This window comes from Metopolophium dirhodum, chromosome 1 (assembly GCF_019925205.1).
Source record: "Metopolophium dirhodum isolate CAU chromosome 1, ASM1992520v1, whole genome shotgun sequence".
Classification (NCBI taxonomy): domain Eukaryota; kingdom Metazoa; phylum Arthropoda; class Insecta; order Hemiptera; family Aphididae; genus Metopolophium; species Metopolophium dirhodum.
Genome location: NC_083560.1, coordinates 81111542 through 81130890, shown reverse-complemented (window position 1 = coordinate 81130890; position 19349 = coordinate 81111542). Strand labels below are relative to the sequence as shown.

The 19349-nt window shown below is 34.6% G+C and overlaps 1 protein-coding gene across 1 annotated transcript in view; it reads left to right on the top strand.

The window, feature by feature from the left end:
* The window catches only part of LOC132934344 (serine protease filzig), a 47403-nt gene that overhangs the window by 17462 nt on the left and 10592 nt on the right, over positions 1–19349 (top strand). The window contains exons 2-3 of the mRNA XM_061000652.1: positions 13306–13467; positions 15489–18209. Of these exons, the coding sequence (XP_060856635.1) occupies positions 13320–13467; positions 15489–18209 (2869 nt within the window). The 5' untranslated portion in view covers positions 13306–13319. The remainder of the gene's footprint in view (positions 1–13305; positions 13468–15488; positions 18210–19349) is intronic.

Below are 19349 nucleotides of genomic sequence, written 5' to 3'. Positions count from 1 at the left end.
ACAGTACCTATGGTATATTCGCGGATTAGATATATGCGCATAATGAATATTTTAAAGCCAGGGAAAGAATAATAACAATTTATTAAACGAATCCACCGGGACGAGGGAATACGTTAACATGTTTTTATTATTATTGTTATTATATCATCATATGCCTTCTTCTATAGATGACTTCCTCCCACCTGCTGAGTGCAACTACCTGCAGAGTGCTAGATAGTAAAATATATTATAAATACTGTAAGAGTCACTCGGCTGCACACGGACTTCCGCGAGTAACGATGAGGCGGTGACGCTCATAAAGTTAGGTCTGAGAAAATACACGTGACGAGTCTATTAAATTTCCGATTTACGGTCGGGCGTTCCGTCGTAGGCCACTGCTTCCGCTTCCGCGTAATAATACGATACAGATATAATAATTATATGTTAGATAATATTTACTGTTTTCACGGCGAGATCACAGCGCGACGAACTTCATTGCGTTTGCGGCTGGTCGTCGTCAGGATCGTGTTGCTATTACTACACATATAGTATACGACATAATAATTTATAGTGTGTCCGAAACCGATCGGGATATTCGCATCGTCGTCTGCCGATGACGTCGCCGCGAGTGTAACGTATTTTCGTTTTTCCGTGAGCGTGACTTGTTGTCCGGTGAACATAATACCTTCGGATCACTATGTGCGATATGGTCATATTGCTATATAGAGTGCTTCAATTTGTCAAATTGTTGCTTTTATGATATTATATCCATAAGGGTTGAACGGATGCATGAAAAGGCTCAATTTTGAATTATGAAAGTAGGTATATATTTTCAAATTTCAATGGACACAAAATGATATCACACTTACAATCCCCTGGGTTAAAGTGGACACGATATCGATATTCGTTATAATTAAAAATATTATTACGATTTGATGTCCTGTTATTCAACAAATCAAAAAGGATGTATTACAAAATATGCTATAGGGTATAGTATACCCACGTCTGAAGTTCAAACGAGTGGCTATTTGTATACGCTGTGGAATGATCCTGCTCATTGAGCATTGAATGATATTTCCCATAACATTTAAAACGAAAACTATAATATGTACTATTTAATAGCTATATTTGAATACAATAGACTTTTCACCATTTTATTATATAATAATATATTGGGTAACTGTAATAAATAATGTTGGTCGTTGGTGGGGGGGGGGGGGGGGTACTACCATCCTTACTACGCTTTGATCCATACAATTTATTGATGTCTATAAGATGAGATGAAATACTGACATAGGTAGGTAGGTACTATCCTATTTTACATATACTTCAGGGTGCTTATGAATAACACACCCACCCACCTATTAAATGAAGTCCTCTATCAGCCTTCTAAAACGCTTACATAAAAAAATTAAACCTTTAAATCAGTTGTCACTATAATTGTATTAAAAACTAATAGTGTTATCGTATTTTTTTTATTTGAACTCAGCTGGTAAAGTGAAAAAAAAAATGTTATACCTTAATTTCAATAGTATTATGGATCACCAATGAAGTTATATATTTTCTAAATTGTATAGATACCAAAAATAATAAATAAAAAAAACCTATTTTGCCGGAGACGAACACTCTGTATTAGCTATATATTTTATGATTCGTAGAACCAGTCGCGATATCTTTCTGCAATAATAATACTATTATCATCATCATTTGAATCTTTTCGTATCATTTCACATTTGTAGGTAGGTACGTGCCGGCCCGTACGAGTTTCATCCGAATACATTATATTATTATAATGTCGTATTTTTAATATGTCAGTGTGCCAAACACCGCGATCGCCATCGGAATAAGTAATAAGATAACGTCTGCGTCTGTGTAGTACCTATATACGTTGGTGTATTATATATACATCGTAAAATATAATAGTACGAATGTATACCTACCTATATAACATTGTACGCTGCCATCGTCGGTCTCGCCACGGTGATTCTCGACGTAACGACTACCTATATGGCGTCAGGCGCGTCACTGCAGTTCGGTAACTGCAACAACGATATTAATAAATATTGAATAAAATGAACGAATATTAGTCGGGTGAATGTTAATCAAATACGTATTTTAAATGATAACAATTAGGTTGAACGTAGTATTTTAAACGGTTTTCCAAAAAAAAATTTTTTCCAATTTATAAATGCTTTTTTTTTTTAAAATTATTTCAAGTATATTATTTTGTATATTATGTACTTGAATATACTTTAAAAAAAATAAAACGTATCTTCAACATGACTGAAGGTATCGACCGATTCACCCGCACCACGTGCGGTATTAATAAATAATTATGGTGAAATATTATTGCCGTACAATTACGGCCGTTCGAGATTCGATTATCCGGCCGTGTCTCCCAGCTGTTGTGTATTTTATAATATCTTGTACATCGTTACGATGCTGTGGTTTTTTTCCATTTAGTCACCTGTTGTTGGTGTGTTACATATTATAATATTATGCACGCGTAATACCCATAACCAGCTATACCTATATAATATAATATATATAATGTACATAGGCGTATTTATAGGGCATGTATACATATTATATTAGATGGTATGCACATTTAAGTAAACACGATGACGTTTGCAGTTAAACGTCTGGTCAAACGTTTAAACCGGATACCTATCAATTTGCATCGGAAACTTATTACATAATCACACCGCTTGCATCGTGAGTCGTTGTCGTCGGTGCCCACTCTATAGCCTTCCTACTGGTTATTATTTTTTTCAAAAATGCTTCGATACACAAATATAAAACAAAAATTAATTTTTCAAAGCTCTGAATTTATTTTCAACAGCTGCATAAATATTTAATAGCTTACCAGACAAAAATACTTTAATAAACCTAGGTATAATATAAAGCTAGGTGCATGTACACTAATAAAAAAATGTTATTCTAGTTTTCTAGTTTTCATTCCTGCCTACACCTACGTATTGTGAAAATCGATATTTGGACATACGTTCAAATGTATCGAACTATTAATTTATAATACGAGTATATAATATAATATTATTATGGAAAGCAATTCGAGGAAAAAATCTTCCTACTTATAGATTTAAGAGGCTGTTCGCATATGCATCACGTTTAGACGAGTTAATCCCGTACGACCACATTACCATGGAATTTACATTTTCTACGTGGAAAGCGGTATAATAATAATCGATAATTTTTTTTTCAAACCGTCATGCCGTCATGGTACATATAATATTATCGGTGAATGTGAAATAATGTAAAATCACGAAATGAAACATTATGTAAATCCATTGCACTAGCTATGACTCTATATAGTTTTAAGCTAACACGTGTTTTGACAGTTTATGCGGTGGCGTACAAGGATTAGGATTTTTGTTTTTGAAGTTATACTATCCATGTTATAAAAGAAGCTCATCCAAATACTATTTAAAACGTACGTACGAAAATAATATCAAACGCAAATTTTATTTTATTATTATAATACGCCAGTCGATCCCGAGTTAACAATATTATATAAGTACTTGAAAACACGATCCCTCGGAGGCATACTCATTGGTGCAGTATACAGTGCTTTATAGTATGGACGATTTGGCAGTGGTTTAATATGAATAATGGAAAGATGCGTTTCGGGACGTGCTAGTGCTGTATAAGAACTAAAGGAGGTTAATTATTACGGTGCATCGTGGAATTCGGAAAGAACGCTTTAATAACAACAATAATATTATATTAGTTTTTTTCTACATTAAACAATTTTTATAACGATCTAGCTTTGGGTTTACTTCCAATATGTTTCTTATAGGTATGATTTGCGTATTTATCTATACACAGACACTGATTACCTTTACGATATTTTTTAATGCTGTATCGCAGTCTTATCGATTTTCCGCCAGGCTGGGTTAAAACCAAAGTGGAGATCCATACCGTCCACAGATATTCCTGCAGTAAACGCGTTCTCGTAGAAAATATAAATCGTATACACGGATAACGTTTTTAATATTGTCACGGCGATTTAATCGTCTTTACAAACTTATTACGTTTGCCGTCATGATTTGGTTATAATATTATCGTTCACGCACATATCAGACGCTATTATTATATTACTTACGTATTGTGCGATTAGGAATATAACGGATTTTAGGTGTGACGTCTTTTCTGTCTGGAAAACGGAAATATTTAAACGAATCGTAAGAAATCGAAAAGCCGCAACGGTTTCTGTAGAAAAAAGATAAATTATATAAATTATATAATAACACTGTTAAGGTTCACCCTTGTTCGGTGACAATACCCATAATAATATACAATAATATAGATTGGTAAAATGCGATAAATGCTTGGAAAATTATAATGATTATTACACAAATAACATACTATGTGAAAAATATTAATTACAATGGTTGTACCGGTAAAACGGAATTTAGATTTCGTGAATATACAGGAATTTGCTAGCCTGTAATATTGTGTAACAATGTATATTCATAATTCATATATAGGTACCAAATCATAAATGTCAACCACCGATTGACAGATTAAAAAAAAAAAAAGATATCAATACATTTTGTACATCAATAATCTTAGAAAAGTATCCTATATCATATGACGAACTTTAAAATATATAGGTTATTGTTATGGGTATAGTTCAACGCAGGGCTTGCAAACGTTATATTTGACAAAAAACGATTGAAATTTGTGAACATAATTATAACGGCAAGCGATAATCAAAAATAATTAAATACCGCAAAACAGAAATAATAATTAACATAATATATTATAATATTATATCATTAGACATAAAATAACGCAAAACGCAATTTATAGAATATCATTAAACCAAAAATATGCAAAACGTAATTTATAGAATATCATTGAACAACAAATAACGCAAAACGTAATATTTTAAAATCTATTTATTTAAAAGTACCTATGTTGGTTTCGTAGAAACATTTATTTCATGCAAACAATCTAAGAACTGATTATATTATATTCCATATCCGGGCCATTACCTACCCGCATTAGTTATTATTTTTAAATTTAATGGGTATTAACACTATTTTAAATAACGATAAACGCAAAACTTGTATAACTTTTTAGTTCTAAATATCGATAAACGCAAATCTTTGACAACGTTTGAATTCGGAATAACGATAAATGCAAAAGTTCAATAACGTTTTAATTCTAAATAACGATAAACGCAAACATTTTGTAACGTTTTAACATGTAAAACAATATAAAACGGATTTTTTTTTCAAATGCAAGCCCTGGTACACCGAAATACATAAGCATGAATAAAAGGGCGGAAATATCTAAGTACTCAAATAAAAATGTCACTTATATTTTTAAAAATACTAACGACTTGCCTGTTTTATAATAGAATCACCCTTTATTTAATTCATTCGAATTTTATCAATATTTGCTGATGTAAACTGAAAAGAAATAAAAACAATTTGTTAAATCGTGGTGCCATCTCTAGAATTCTGAGTGATAGGTACCTAGTCTTTTAGCGGTATTCCACCAATTTTTGATTTTATAATACATTTTATCACGATATTATACGAGCGTTAACACGAGTAGTGTAACATTATTACCTACATTTTGTTATAATATACAATAGTCAATGTTGTACCTATATACTATGTGCGTATAATATAATCTGCACACAAGCGTATATTATGATATTGTTATATATACCTATTAATACGTACATCTATATATTGTGTTACACAACTTCATCTGCAGGAATGTTTCGCAAAGAAATCACACCGATCTGCACGTGAGTCAGCAATCGAGAATTACAGTTATACTGTCGTTGGCGATTCATCGGCTACGCTGATTTTAATGAAATTTCGTGCCCACCAAATGGATAGTAATATAACGCGTACACATATTATATTGATCCGAAAACCTATCATTGGTGAGATGCAGCATAGGTACCAATACGCGTATTGAGTGCCCAAAAAAAATGCACCGACTACACGTTTGTCCATACAAACAAGCACTTAGCACATGCACCGTACACATTGAGCGTAACAAATATTAGGGTCATAACTTTTTTTCCAGCCAATCAGTAATTTATTCATATTAATAATAATAATAATATCTTATTAATTTAATTGATAAAAAATAAATTGTCTGACGTAATTTGCCAACGTAGGTACCTAAATAATGTATGGCCAAGTGTTGCCTCCGACGAAGTTCGGACAGTATTATAGTTATACCTGATCTCATAAATTCAGGACGCAAGTATAGCAGTGGTTAAAATATGCATTTTTCAGATCTTCTACTTTTATTAGAACGTTTCTTTATTTCAACTTCTTTTTGTACAGCTTTGTATAATTATCATAATTTTAATATTTTATTTATCTTTAAAACATGATTATTGTTGTTTTTTATAATTTAATAACATTTACACTGCGGTTTCGGATTGCAGCTGTTATTCTGTTATAAGATTCTGACTTTTTAATATAAAATTTCATAGTTTAAAAATTAAAATTAAATCACATAAATAATTAATTGTGCTACCTATTACGTATAGCAATGTTTATAACTTTAATAAGTCTAAAATAAACTTTAGCTACACAGGTCATTAGTTATAGGTATGTACAATTGTATTAAACTAGTTTAATTTTGTTGGTTGCTATTAAATTAAAATATCGTTTGAGTAGTTACCTACATATTTTTTGGCTTTTATTTTGATATAGTTACTAAACAAAATATGTATCCCCAATCTCCAATCATGTTTGTGGTACTAGAGAGAGGTTATTAAGTGCAGCTATTATATGACACTAGAAAACAGGTACATTCAGTAAGTAGGTAGCTACTTCCGAACACAAAGATTTAGTTCCAAATTTAAAAGTTAATACATCCCCCCCCCCCCCCCACAGAGTTACACCATTAAATATAAATATGACACTGCCTCGTCGTTCATACAGTGCCCGAAAGTCGTCAACATTATTGTATTTACCCATACACATTATAGATATGCTAAAACAAAATCCTATGAAGACGTTCAACTTTATTATTATATTTTTATTACACTTTGAACCTTACTAAGGAACTTAATATTATATCAAGTACAGTCCTAAATAAATTAGTGATTTTTGTTTAAATTTCACATATTATTGTATTATAGTAGGGTGTCTACAATTTCGTTTTACTTCAAGCAAGAATTTAAATGTGCCGATAAAAATTGTTTTTTTTTTTTTTTTTAATAACTTCCTATATTATAGTTCTATGCTGAAAGTAGTGTACAAAATTGAATTAATTAAATTAGTGATTATTATAAATTGTAAACAGATGAATGACTTTAAACTAACATTTGTTCGATTTTTAAGACTTAAATATTCAAAAAATCATAAATTAAACGCAATTTCAATGTACTAATTGTTCTATAACTATATAGATATTATTCTTTTGAATCTTGGTTCTATATTAAGGGAATGCGATACCGAGATTTTCTGTTTGTGTCTAACACACACCCGACATAGTATTTTAGACGTGTTTTTTTCAAACATTCCAATTGATCTATTAAAGCAATAAAAATTCTGAAAACAGATTTGAATTTGCCGTCAAGTCTACTTGAAATTGACTTACCTACATTTTTACATAATCCCCCAAATTCCTAAAAATGTCATATTAAAAAAGAGTACTTAAAAATTGTTGTATTTCAATTTCCGGAGAAGTTAAACTCAAAAAATCAAAAATGTGGGAAAAACGATTTCAAGTAGACTTGACGAAAAATTCAAATCTGTTTTTAGAATTATTATCGCTTCAATAGACCAATTGGAATGTTTGGAAAAAACACGTCTAAAATACCATGTCGGGCGTGTGTTAGACAAAAACAGAAAATCACGGTATCGAATCCCCATTTAAACATGAGTAAAATAAAACTATAAAATGTTTATTAATTTTACTGTCAAAAAATTGAATCAATTTTTAAAATTACCAAGAAAAAAAAACCAGGGAAGTTACTCCACTGTATTGTAGGTTTTGACTGTTTTGAGCCTGTGTGCCTCTTCATTCAGTAGGTCACTGTGATGGATGACGTGTTAAATTTTAATTCAATGATAATTATTCATTGCACACGAATAGTGACTCTGAGTGGAGACTGTGTGTCAACCTTTATTTTTAAGTATATTTTTTCATTATTAATTATTATTTATTTAAACATAAGTAATTTATTTTTATGTAAAATTAATTTTCTCCAAAAACATTACATATATATGATATATTTATAATATTTATAATCGTTATAAACTTATAAGTGTGTTTGATTAGGTTTGTGGTATAAATATTGAAGAATAGTAAACTTATGATACAACATAAGTAATGTGTTATTGTCTATTGATACACAACATACAATTTTTATGAATACATTTTATAGAAAAAAATTCAAATATCTGTAAAAAGCTAAAAATAATTAAAAATAATATTATGTCTATACAAAAGTAATATAAATATTTGTCGAAAATTTCAAGTCGTTACGGTTATTATTTTTTAATTACAACATAAAAAAAATCCATTTTGTCAAAAACTGGTTTTGCGTAACATTTGCCATTTTTTTTTTGTATTTCTCGATGATTTTTAAAAGTAATGGGAATTTCAAGAATACTTAAATTAGGGCTTGAATATACTTAATTACGTTACAGTTTCTAAGATTTTTTAACGATTTAGGTCGGCGAAAATTCGTTTTTAAAATAATTCACGCAATTATAATTTTTGTATGAATTGTTATTGTGGTGTCTAGACTTTTAACACAATTTAATGTATTGGTTTTTTTTTATTATTATTTTATTTTGCATTGAACAATTTTTTGGGTGGAAAGAGTGTTATGTAACATTTTAGTGTATCGAAAGTTGAGTCAAATGATACTCTGTAGTGGTTATTTTTTGATTTTTTTTAACAGATTCTTTAAAATTGTAATAAAAACTACTAACACTCATTTTCTATTTTCAGAAATGTTTGTAAAATAATTTTTGGTAATGCCATGGTTTTAATATTAGCTGATTACTTTAATTGAACTTAACCAATAATTATTTGTTATAGTTTTACGTAGGTAGACCTATAAGTATAAATGTATACATAATTAACACTTATATTCTAGAAGTTAAATTATCTACACTCTTCACGGCGCAGTTACAGTTATATTGTAATAAAATAATAACTAAGTAATTGAAGAGTGAATGGATCTGATTGTTTTATTCCAAACGACCAAACGTATATTATATGCTTATAATGATTTGAATTAACGATGTACAAAAGTATGGAACTTGAACTATGACTATAAACGTCTACTTTGAATGTTTTCTAGAAGACTTGGTCAGTATAAGAAAAAAAATCTGTGTTATAGCTAAGTATATCTTAGACGTAACTATCTATTCAATAATAATTGCACATCGTGTATTATTAATTTAGTTGTGAATAAATTTATCGTAGAGAAATACCGATAGGCGATAGTAGGTACATACGACACGACTATTCTATATTATGTTTTCGGCGTCATGTTTCGAATCAGCGGAGGTCAAGCGAGTTAAATTAATTTTAAAATTTGTATTGTTCGTGGATCTCGTATACCGCCTATAGTACCACCTTCTTTAATTGTAATTAGTAAAATAACATATAGCCACTGGTTAAATTAAATTAACATACTAGAGATATGTTATAAACCACATGCTGCTTATTTTTTGCTATGTATAGGTATATACTAATGAGTAATAATTGACTAATTTGCAGGAGGTCGGTGTTAATAATCATACATGAATCGTATCCGATTTAATAGAACTAATGATGATCGCTTCCCGAATTACTATTATAAAACGGTTGTAGTTTAGTTTGAACGCATTGTCACAATAGTCGTTGTTAATTAGTGCTATTAACTGATTTGCTTGCATATTAAATGCCTATGTTGTTAGCACAGATGTAAAGTATTTACATTTTAAACACTTATTTTCTGATTTTATATGTAAAATACAAAATACAAAAAAATAACGCTGAGTGACTAATTTATAAAGCTTGATTCGTGCTAAATTTGTTAGCTTTGTCTCTACTTAATGGAAAATAATAATATTTTATCATCATAAAGTAATTTATACACTAAAAATCTTATCTTGATAAATTTCGGTCCTCGGGAGCTTTCATGGACAAGTTATTATTTAAAAATATTTTAATTATTTTATGAATTTATTTTTGTGTTTAATTAATTATAATAAAATATATTGAAATATATTGTGATACAAGTATTTAAATACCTAGTTTGAAATACATTTCGAAAGTATTATTTTAATAAATATCATTATTTAGGTAACAAGTCTTATTATAACGATCACTCATGGCGCAAGAAACAGTTCTAAAAAGTATTTTACACTGTTTTTGGCCTTAATTATAACAATATATTATAATAAAGTGATTCGAGTTTTCAGTATGAGGATAAATATGAATATTTAATCATAAGTACTCGTACATCTATTAATTGCAAGTTAATTGGAAAAAACCGATTTTTTTCCATAGCAAAACGTCATAATTATATAATTATATAGTTATAACTTTCCAGTCGAATTCAAAATCATCTCCGGTAAATCTCATCATTCCAACACACGCACTATGGTCGGCTTCCGTCCGTATGGTATTCGTGTAGGTACCTTATTCCAAGTACATAAAAAAAAAAAAAACTGTGAAACCAGGTGGTCTCGGCCTCACGTACCTAACCGTCGCATGCGTAGGCGACGATCTCTTTTTGCGAACACCGTACATCGCAATTGTTATTAGCGCATTTTCCACGACGTTTTATAAGTAGGTATACATTCCGATTGACGTGCTAATCCATCGAATCCCGGATAACGGACATAATTGTAAACGATAAACGTGTACACAATGTCGTTTGGGACGAGCGTTTTGGAGGACCTCTTATTATTGCGATTAGTCACACGGTTTGATTGCGTCTTTTCGATTTTACGCTACACGACCGTGACAATAGTTAGGGTTGTTAAAACATTACGCGTCTGCAATAAAATCGGTTGTTATAATAAATACCCCGGCATTAATGACAAGTGACGATAACTCGCTATACTATATAATATGCAAGCGCCTACATTTCTGTTGGTAATAATTTGAGAGCGATGCGAACCAGTGCGACGACAATCGATGAAAACTGCCGCAAACAAAAATCTATTATAGTATTTCGAATAAATAAATTCAGTGCCCCAAAACATTTGGTTAGGCAGGGTTCCTCGATGTCTAATTAAGAAATGAAAAATGCATAGAATACAATTTAAAAAAATTAATGATGATAAATTAACTCATTACGAAAAACGAAAAAAGCGAAAACAATAAAATCAATTCATCATTTAAATTACATAAATAATAATTATGGCGTTGTACGTCTTTCGAATTTTGAATTAGGAATACCTGTCACCGATAGTCAATGGGTATGTATGGGCGCAACTAAGTTTTATGTTTCGGGAGGGCAGTGGCTATAGCCTAAACTTAACAAGTATGACAATCTAAATATCTATACGACGCTTGACCTCAAACATGTTAGTGACTGAAGCCAACACCCTATAGCCATATCAGGCCCCCAATCACTTTTTTTACAATATTAGATATATTTGAAGAGCAAAATTGGAGGAAGCTGATTCCAATTCCCCAAAAAAGATCCACCTCAGTCACGCCAAAAATCGTAACAGAATACAATTTTTGTAATAATAAATATATGTTAAATACTTTCCATACATTGTGTTTTGTTGTACCTACTATAATATCGGCGAATAAAAGTGAGGAAAAATATATTTACTGTTAAGCCAAATATATTTTTATTTATTTATTTTTTTTATTCGTTAAAATTTTACATTTACATGTTATACAACGACCAAATTAGATGAGGATTTATTGACGTGAAGGAATAGTCTCCGATTGACGGAACCCCATGACAAAAATCTAAAACAGAAAATTAGAAATTATTGAAAACTATCTACCTACTTTAACCATCAAAATAGTATTTATATTATTAATATTATATCGAATTTTGGTAGCCATTTTTGATTTTTCAATTACCAATTTCAAATAATATGGAATTATGAGCCTATAAATATAATAAATTATTATAAGTTTATATAAAAGCCGGGAACATCTTAAAGTTTAAACAGAAAAAAGTTAGAACTTTTTAATTCTTTAAGCGATTTTTTTAAAATGATTAATGACTATAATTAATATTATACTGTTTTCATATTGAATAAACAATGGAATGTTTAGTACAATTTATATGTATTTTTTATTTGTTTAAGACTTTTTTTGACGTCTTTTTTATCTGCACCAGACATCAAATTTCCTAGATCCGGCTCCGTGATGGGGCGGCCATGTTAAAGAAGTCTTTGAGGTTAGGTTACCTAAGGTTATCGCGGTTGTTAACCGATTCCCATATAGGTATTTACCATTATCGAAATTTTAACAGGTCGTGCGTGTTTGAACTGTGATAAATTCTTGATAATTGGAAATCACGCGCGTTGTTTTGTTTGTGGTTCACGAAAGGCAGCCGCCATTTCTTTTGCACATTATTGTATAAACAATACTTAACTTCCAACGGAAGTGTATACGCCTCTGTGTACATATATTATTAATTATTTATTATACGTGTTTGCTGACATCGAACACATTCGACGTACACACTTTCGTCGATTTAAAAGTATCGCGGTCTGCGGCGGACCTATATATGCAGCCACGATACGTCAAAAATAAATTAAACCGTCTACGACTAAAAATGCTTAAAATTCATATATCACGGTATTATTATCTTTAATGATATATTAATATATTAATATTTATGATCTCTGCTGGTTATACTGCAAGCCTCGATCTAAAATTCTGGGATCGCGAACTTTTTATATAGACGCACAGTGCGTGCACAATATAATATTATAGTTGGTTTCCACGCCGCAGGCAGGTACCCTATTTATTATTATTATTATTATTATTGGTTATTTAATTTATTTTTTTATACTTGACATTAATACAGTAAATTGTTTTTAAAATTTATTTTGGCAATTAGAAGATGATTTTAAATTAGGAAGTATAAAGTATTATTGGAATTTAAAGAAATTAAAAATGATATAACGGAAGAGAGGATTGATACGGGTATGAGAAAATTGTAAGCTGGTGTGGTGCGTAGGTACACGATGGAGCGAATGGGTGGTCTAATTATTTGTCCCCCTTACAACGGATTCAGATGTAAAATATCCTAGTTACTAATGTTTAATTACCATAATAGTTTTATGATATCCAACACTAGAATGTTATTGTAAACGATTGGAAAATTTGTTACAGAATGATACCTCAGCATGTCCCAGGATCGCTTGACCGCTCTTCGGCTGCTGTCGTACTGTTGGCTGACAGTCATGTTGCCACCCAACACTTTGGCATTTAACGTCGTCTACAACAAGGAACCGTCATCGTCTTCTTCGTTTCAGTCATCAGCTTTCTATCAAAGTACACAATTCGATATGCCAACTACGTAGTTGGTGGTGTGCACAGCGTAATAGAAAAATAAAAACAAATTTTGCCGATTTTGATTAATTTTTCAATCATCTCTATGCTCCATGCAAATTTTTTTTTTCGTTCCAATATCTTACACACAATATTTATTGATAGTATTGACTATCAGTTATTGAGTATTGGACGGGCTAAACCACATGGTTATAATATATTAATATTCTTTACATATATTTCCCTGCGCCCGCCACTGACTAGCACAATATTTAACTATGTAATATGTTCTTAATATATAATCGTAATATACTGCTTCAGGGTGGATCACAAATACCTACTCATTTTATAAATAAATAATTTTGCCAATTTTTAAAATATATGTTGTCTATCGGCTACATGACTTGAAAACATACATATTGAAATAGTACTGAATTGTATGCAATAGATTTCAATGTTTATAAAGGTTTATAGTTTATATAGTCAATATTGATTATGCAAAGAGATAGTTTTTCAGGTACCTAATCTATTTTCATTTCAAATTACGATAGTCATGTTAAAAACATAGTTATACGTCTTGTATTTATTTGTATATTTTATGGGATTAACTTTTACAAATTTGAACTCGAGATCTAAGTACGAAAATAAATAGAAAGGCTGTTATTCTCTTATGAAAATAATCAAAAACTAATAATCTTTTTGCACATACTTGATAATAATATTGTATACTGTTCCAAATGTACATAGGTACTACTTACAGTTGTCGGTTATAGTACTTGTCTAAAATGACTAGTGAAATATTCTATATATATAATATAACTACACGGCTACACTATATGATGATAGATACTCGAATTAGCGAAGCCTCGTCATATGTTGTGTATATAATTGATTTAGTGTATAGGGGGAGGAGATGTGTCGGATTCTCCAGTGTCCTTTTGCAAAATTAAATAAAATAAGCTAATGATGTTTAAAAATGTTTAAAAATATAATATTTTTATTAATATTCAAAAAAATGTTTCAAAAATATTTCTTAAAAAGACGCCACACCCGCATGTGTTGTCAATAATTTAACTGTTGATAGAGTTCCTCATACTTACTTAAAAATTTAAATATCATAAAAAACCCAATGGGAAACACAGATAAATGATAATGTTCTTAGTTTCTTATCTTAGGTACGTTATTTATTGATCATGAGTCAATATACTCTAATATTTAAGGTAACGAGTAACGACGAAAAATGGTTTTACTGAACAAACATTTACTATATTGTATGTTTGTATGGCGAGGACAACACATGAAGGTGTGGCGTACTCTTAAAGTAAAAAAACTATGGTATTAAGCAGGTTATACTAAACTACGATAATATGAATTGTGATATCATAATCTCTTGATAGTTTAAAAAGACTGTCACTGTACTTTATGTTACTGACATACCCATCCTACGATTTATTATTTATCATCGTTATTATTTAAGTGTAGAAGTAGTTGTTATACAAACTCAAGTATCAAAAATCTGGAGGTAATTTATATAATAATTAATAACTATATTGTATAATCATACCCATTAGACATTTACACATCGAAATAACCCCCTTCGAATTTGGGGGTGCGTGAACCCCGCCTTAATATATTTTTGAATACACTAATGCATTTTTTAAGGGTTTTATATAATATAGTAGGTACTTCTACTTTTTGTATATGGGTTAGTTGTTTTTTCAATGACCCCATCAATAAAAAACTATATGATATACACTACTGACTTGACTTTTTATTACTAAAAAAAAAAAGCTGTTTTTTGCGATCCTCTCAACAATCAGCAATTGCTATATAACTATGGTTTGGTATATAAATTGCATCTCTTTGAGTATTTTGCATAAACGCCATAAACACTTGTGATCTACCCTCATGCGAATATTTTATAGTATTTATATAGTAGGTATTTATTATATTGTATGTAGTATTTATATTGTAAGATTATATTGAGCGTTTCGTAACGTCCACGCCGATTTATCTCTTTTCAGCTGGCAGCAGAAAGTTTGGCGGCTACCGAATCGTACCTCGCGCATGCAAAGACGAAACTCATCCGTACAAGAACGATGTATCCATCACCACCCCCACCGGAACCGGAACCGGAACAGGCGTGTGCATGTTCAACTACGAATGCACGCAACTGGGTGGCTCGGTGGTCGGGTCTTGTGTGGACGTGTTCCTGTTCGGCGCCTGTTGTCGGCTGCCGGCCGGCGTAAAACTGCCCGCCGCGATCGAACAGAGCGCGCCGACAGCCGCGGCCGCCACCACTTTGACACCCGGCACGCACTATAACGATCTGCCACCGCTGTCGTTTCAACAGCCGGTGGCCGACACCATACTGATGCACCGTAACGGGTCGGCCGTGCAAAATACTTACAGGCCGGACGACCTGTTCGGTAACTTCACGGCCCTAATGCAGGCCCACCGTGACCGGTTACCACCGGCGGCCGACATGACGGACGTCGTGCAACAGTACACCACGGACGGCGGTTACCACCAATACAATCATCACCAGCACCGACCTCTGCCGTTTGCCGGAAACAAGATCACGTCAAAGGTGGATTACGGCGATGCGGCCACCGTCAAGCTGCAGACGTCGCAGTCACCGCCATATTCGTCATCGTCGTCGCCGGTGTCCAAGTCGACGGACTCGGTGCCGAACATCCGGAAGACGACGCCGTCCGCGGCCACTGTCCAGGCGACCACGTCCAAACAGGGTTACGGCGGCGCGCACCACAATCATCACAAACACCCGTCGGCCGCCGACGACTATTACGACAACATGGTGCTGATACCGACGCTGACGGTTAATGACCCCAACGTCAAAGAAAACAACTCCATCCACCACATACTGTCCATACTCAACTATACGCCACCCGCGCCGGACAGGCATCACGTGGATCCGATGGACGCTTCACCGTCGTATGTCGTCCACCAGATGCAGTCGAGTAGTCCTCCGCCCACCCCACCACCCGCCCTATACACGTGGGGCTCGATTGACGGCGATTCCAAGTCACCCGGTTACGGGGCGTCCACGTTCCCGGTCACCAGGCCCTCGTCCACCATCCACTCGTCGACGCCGGCGCAGCAGCACTACGACCGGCCGACTAACTATTACGGATCGACACCGTCCACCACGACCACCACATCCAGCCACCACTTGCCGGGACCGCATTTCCACGTTCTGTCCACCACGACCACAGCCAAGCCGTTCGAACCGGTCGCGCCCACTGTCATTGTCCTGAGCCCAGCCAACGATTCGAAAAATCCCAACAAATACACAACGCCCGCGTCTGCGGTGTACACGGCCTCCTCGTCATCGTATCGTCCACCACCCTCGTCGCACGTCAAACCGTCGCAGAGCATCATCGTGACGGGCAAACCATCGGTGAGCGCGGCGTACACAACCACGGCCACCTATCACCATCCTCAACACCAGCACCAGCAGGACGCGGCTTTCGTGCCGGTCAGTTCAACCACGATGGCCGACAAATATTACAACGCCAACTACCAACCAACCACCAGCGCCTTACATACGTCAGCCAAGCCACTGGTTTCCACCAACTATGGACACCGGCCGGCATCGACGACGACCACCACCACAACAACTACCGGGATACCCCCGACGCTCAGCAGTGCGTTACACCACGACACTAATAACAACGTGTTTACCACGGTAATAACGTCAGTGAACCATCAATACCACAAGTACCAGCCGACGGCCACGGGTAACGGTGGCTCCGGCTCGTATTCGACGGCCAAACCGGTGGTGAACGATGGCGGTGCGGTGGCCGTGCTGTCGTCCAGTGGCGGCTATAGACCGTCGTCTACTGTCGACGATGATTACCCGACACCTGTAGTGACGCCTGCCACGCAGGTGTTTATCACCGCCTCCGACGTGCACCACCTGCAGCAGCACCACATTCAGCAGCAGCTGCAGCACCACAATCTACAGCACCACACGTCGTCGTCTTCGTACCCGGTTAGCGGAGTGCACGGGTCCACTTCCGACGATGACGTGAGCGCCGTTCCGTTCAACTCCACCGACACGTTTGCTTTCCCGCCGGTCCGTGACCCCAACGTCAACCTGACCGCAGCCACGCAACAGGAGAAACCGGACGTGACCGTCGTCGACTCGGCTGGCGATTACGATGCCGACTCCGAATCCAACCCGCAGCTAACGGTCGACGACAACTTGGACGACAAGGTCCACTTGTTCGTCGAGAAGGTTGTCCAATCGTTACAGGGCAATTTCGAGGACCTGGAAAAGGTCCTTTTGTCCGGTGACCCGTCGTCATCCAACGTGACCATCGGTAACGACGACCCAGCTGGCTGGCCAACAAAGAAGCCCGCTTACGCTACGCCGACGGCCGCTACGCCTACGAAGAAACCGCCAAAACCAGCGGCCGTCAAGCCCACAAAACCGCCAACGCAGCCCGTCAAGTGGACTTCCACCACGACGTACCGGCCGACGCCGATCAGTTCATTGCTGGACGCTGCCCCGTACCTGGAGCTGACCACTGTGTCCCGGCCTACCAAGTACCCGACCCTGCTCACTCCCGTTCAGCTGTTTCAGCCCACCACGTACGCCACGGACAACAAGCGGCCGACCAAACTGCCCATCAAGCAGACGCCTTCCACGACGGTCGTGCTGGACACGCTCAACGTCGAACACGACCATCACACCACCGCTGAACCGGACTACAGGAAAAGTACGTGAGATCGTTATCACGTAATCTACGGTTTGAATATATCATTGGGCGGGGGGGGGGGGGGGATTCGAAAGACGGTTGGGGTGCCATTTCAGTTTTTTATCTGGGTGTGTAGCCAATTGCACTGCATCCCATCTGTAATCACAATAAATTACTAAAAACAGAAGATTCTTCAATCACATTTTTGATTTAAATTGTTTTCTTCCTTTTATTTACTCGTACAATTGATATATTTTGATTTCGTAACATAAGGTTATAATTATTTTTGTATTAAACATAATTAGGGTTTTCTTATATCGCTTTCAGGTCATAAAATAACATATTACATCAAAATGCTTATAAGTATCTCTATAATTGAGTAAATATATTAATATGTTATGCGAAATGGAGAATCGAAATTAATTATTCATTCTAAATTTATGGTTAAGCATACACGAAAGGATATATTTGTAGTGAATTTTAGTGCAGGCGTAACGAAGCCAAGTAGTTAAACTTTAAAAAAAAAAACGATACTATACTATAATACAAATTTTGAGTAGAAACAATAATCAATTCTTACCACAATCCGATGATGTTGTATAATTATATTTATGGGTTTTATAAGCGTACCGGTTTTGGTACAACAATTTGTCTGTTGGACCCATGGATCGTATATTACCTATATTCCTATCGTAGCATGTAGTTTGTTACAAGATCGTAAGCACAGATATAATAGGTATGTTTAATCAAAAATTACTTAGTCCTGTACATTACAATGTGAAACAGAGTCGTCAGACGTGTACAAAAAACGATAAGGAGAGTGCTTTTTTTAATAATTCCTCCACCCCTTCGAAAACAAAAGGTATATAGATTCTAAATTATGAAGTCACACAAATACATTATATTATAATATACTCAAGACGACGTGAACGTATGTTTTCTGTCAAGGCATTATTTTTCGGCGACCCGTCTTGGCCCAGTAATCACGGCGATAATGTTTTAATAACAATCTTTCATATACCGTATACCGTACACACAGCTGTATAGTTGTTACGAATTCTCGTCCGGGTAACTTAACGGTAATATTTATTACAATATTTTAAAGTGTGTAATAAACACGTTGACGTGTTGACTATAACGCTCTTACCTATCGTACACAGA